This window comes from Triturus cristatus, chromosome 3_2 (genome assembly GCF_964204655.1).
Source record: "Triturus cristatus chromosome 3_2, aTriCri1.1, whole genome shotgun sequence".
NCBI classification, from domain to species: domain Eukaryota; kingdom Metazoa; phylum Chordata; class Amphibia; order Caudata; family Salamandridae; genus Triturus; species Triturus cristatus.
The window spans coordinates 121,626,285-121,630,172 of NC_140584.1; the positions used below are offsets into that span (position 1 = coordinate 121,626,285).

The 3,888-nt window shown below is 44.8% G+C and overlaps 1 protein-coding gene across 1 annotated transcript; it reads left to right on the top strand.

The window, feature by feature from the left end:
* Positions 1-2,900: 2,900 nt before the first annotated feature.
* Positions 2,901-3,677, top strand: LOC146856886 (zinc finger BED domain-containing protein 5-like). Its single transcript, XM_085647003.1, has one exon. The coding sequence runs from the start codon at positions 2,901-2,903 to the stop codon at positions 3,675-3,677; it is 777 nt and encodes a 258-aa protein (XP_085503129.1).
* The last annotated feature ends 211 nt before the right edge of the window (positions 3,678-3,888 follow it).

The following is a 3,888-nucleotide window of genomic DNA, read 5'->3' on the forward strand; positions in this document are numbered from 1 at the left end:
TTACTGTTGTCAGAATTCTTTTTTTTTCGACATAGCTAATGATTCATAATATGAATTAAGATTTCGATGTCACATGTTCATATCCAAAGTACTTGATATCTGAATCCACAACCACAGACTCCACAAATAAATTATGATATTGCATTGTTCTCAACATCCAACATGTCCTACATACATCTCAGACAATCAGGCCCCTCAACTATCTTATCATGACTAGCAACTTCTTCTTCACCATGAGACTAACTTCTTTCCGCATTAGAACATGTATTTTGGCCCAGTTGCATTTTTGTCATTGAACAGGAAGATTGACAACATATTTATCAGATACATGCCTGCATTTTACTCCAAATCTTCCAAAGTCATCTTCTCCTTCTTTACCGCATTTGACTCTATCCCTGAAACAGCAAGACCCCCGCAGAATATATTTATAACTTTCACATAGCCCTTACTTGCTCCTATCCTGTAACATCACAAAATACCACCAAAGTTCCATACATCAACTGATGTCACATTCCCTATAAACATTCCTAAGTCTTATCCAAATCGTGTTCTAAGTCAGCGTTTTTCAACCACTGTTCCGCGGCACACTAGTGAGCCGCGAGATGTTGCCTGGTGTGCCGTGGGAAAACGTGGGAAAAATGGAAACATTCCCAATTTTTTTTAAAAAAATTAATTTTCCCCCACTAGGCCGGGCGGCGGGCACCGGACTGTAAAGTTAACTGTATCCTGGGTATGGGGGGGGGGGGGGGGGGGGGGGGTTTGGCGCTCCTCGGATGTCCGGGCTGTGATTGGTCCAGACTCCAGCCTGGACCTATCACAGAGCAGTATTTTCCGACTTCCTTCCCGCCCGAGCGCAGTGTGCGCAGCAGCGGAGAGAAGAAGACGTCGCGTCACCAGGAGGGCCGGAGCAGGAGGACTGACGGACGGAGACCAGGACTCGGCGGGAGTCAGCACTGAGAGACCGGATCCAGACCAGGCCGCAGGTATTTAATGTTTAATTTCCTCCTATCCCAGAGTATTCTTATGCTTTGTTTGTACAACAGTAATCAATTGGTGGTGTAGTAGACGAGTAGTAGAGTAGATTCGAAGCTCTTTGTGATTTCCTATTATGTTAATTCACTGTGTATCATTCACTGTGGATCATGGAATAATACGGCACGCATTTATTTTTGACGATTCTCTCACAGGGACGTGCACCCAATTTGTTTGACCTCTGCTTTTTTGCTTTCTTTTCATTGATAACAGACTTTATAATAAGAACACTTAGCAAGAAGCGCTTTACAGGGGACGTGATACAAGCAGTGCATAAAAACGGTGCGGGTTGGAGATGTCAGTTGGACAGGAAATGGGGCACACGTTTGCAGCAGGTGCGGCAGGGCACTGACGGAGTAGGGCAGTCAGGGTTTGCAAGGTACGGGGGCGGGATGGGGAAGCTGTATTAGCTGGTAACTGTAGCTTGATGACCGCCATGTTCTGCTTCTACTATCTCTACTACTACTACTGCACTGTATTTAGGGGCTGTCTGGTGCAGTCTCTTCTCGCCTTGTTTCAGTGCGCTTCTCTTTGCGCCTATCGGACTTATGACTCTAGCTAGCAATCCTCCATGTACACGCTCGTGTCTGTTTGGAGGGTTGGTGTCTGTTCGTTATAGTTTTTACAATTACCAAGAGGGGTTTTGCCTGTTTGTCCGATAACAGAGTGTGGTGAAGGGTCGCCGCTCCGGGGTCTCCATTTTGGACAGGCATTACTAGCATGGATGAACTCCTATTTATTTCTACAATATACCAACTTTGTTGTGCCGCTTGAGTGGAGCATCCAATGGTTAATTTAGGATTAAAGAGTTGCGGGGCATTAATTCCATGTGGGTGAGATATGAAACACGAATCACTGCTTATTTTACCATTGAATGTGAAGAAATTATGTGAATGGTTAACAACCTTTTCTGTTATACTTGGCGGGCATTCATGTACTGCTGTGCCCGGCATGGCATCTATTCTAGTGCCTGTGATCCTCAGTGTGGTGAGACCCACCTCCCCCCTTTGCTCTTCACCATACCAGCCGCAGGTAAACCTATTATCTTACATAGGGTCTGGTATCTGACTATAATTGACCCTTGAGGAACACAAACTCACCTCCTAAATTTCTGACTCTAAATCTTGACTCACTCCACTATTTCCCGTAATACAAATGGCACCTAAGTACTTGCCTGCAGGCATCAAGAATCAAGATGTGGGCTTGTTAATTTTATCAACATCCTCATGTGCTAACTACTAGAGGTGGCCAGATACACAGCACCATCCTCCTAGGACAGGCTTTCTGCTATAATGCAAACATTGGTACAAAGCAGCTCTGTTCCCCAACCGCTGTCCATTAGCATGAGCTGGGGAACAGAGCCACCAGAGGATGTCTGCAGCTGTGCCAGAACCCACTGAGCTACTTTGGCAAACCACTGATTTGGTTCCAGGGAATTGATCAAGATGGCCAGACTCCATGGTAAGAGTGCAGGTATTCATTGGCTGGGTACTGTGAGCAGCGTGGAGTGGTCGCATTAGAAGCCCAGTCCAAGAAAGAAACAGTAGCACGAACACTGACATAACAACTGTTATGTGTAACGTAACGTTTGTAGTTAAAGCACGTGCTAACCTTAAAATTGGCATCAAGGGCTCTCTGAGTCTGAGAAACCATCCAGTCACAATTTGCTCCTTATACTAGTGATACAAATCTTAAATTTCTTTTATAGGTAACTTGCAGGTGCAGCGTCCTTGTGTATGCCTAGTACTGAGTGACAGTGAGATACTGCAGTGATGGACACGTTTTTGAAAAGGTAACAACTGGACTCTGAACAAAATTTGGAGCCGGATGAGAGCCCAAGTATGAGTGGGGATCAAAAGAAAGCAAAGATGGTTAGCTCAAGCAAATTCTCTGGCACAAGGCAATATAGCGAAAGCTATATTTCATTTGGATTTACTGTCACCGGAGATGCAAACAAACCAACTCCACTGTGCGTGGTGTGTGGTGAAAAGCTAGCTAACAGTGCTATGGTCCCAAGCAAACTTAAACGCCATCTCCAAACGAAACACCCTTCGCTTCAAAACAAGAATGCAGACTATTTTGTTCGCCTGCGCGAAAACACGGAGAAACAGGCAACTTTCATGAGAAAAACCACAAAGGTAAATGAAAGAGCTCTTAAAGATAGCTATCAAGTTGCTGAACTTATAGCCAAGTCAAAAAAGTCGCACACTGTGGCAGAGACATTAATACTTCCCGCCTGCAAAGCTATTGTAGAGGAGATGCTCGGACCTGAAGCAGCTAAGGAAATAGCCAAAGTCCCTCTCTCAGACAACACAATTTCCAGACGTATTAATGACATGTCTGCAGACATCGAAAGTGTGGTTTTGGAAAAGATCCGTATCAGTGAGAAATTTGCATTGCAACTTGACGAGTCTACTGATATCAGTGGACATGCTCAACTCTTGGCCAATGTGCGTTTTGTTGATGGTGATGCAATTAGAGAAAACTTCTTTTTTTGCAAGGCATTGCCAGAAAAAACAACAGGAGAAGAAATTTTTGTGTCACATCAGCATACCTTGAACAAGGAGGACTTAAGTGGGAAAACTGCACAAGTGTCTGCACCGATGGAGCTGCAGCCATGGTCGGGCGCACCAAAGGCTTTGTAAGCAGAGTGAAGGAAAGAAATCCAGATGTGATTGTTACGCATAGTTTTTTACACCGTGAGGCCCTCGTAGCCAAGACTTTACCAGCAGACCTAGTTCATGTGTTGGATGATGTTGTGCGCATGGTAAACTTTGTAAAGTCACGACCCCTGAAAAGTCGCATATTTGCAGCTTTGTGTGAGGAGATGGGAGCGAAGCATAAAACCTTGCTGTT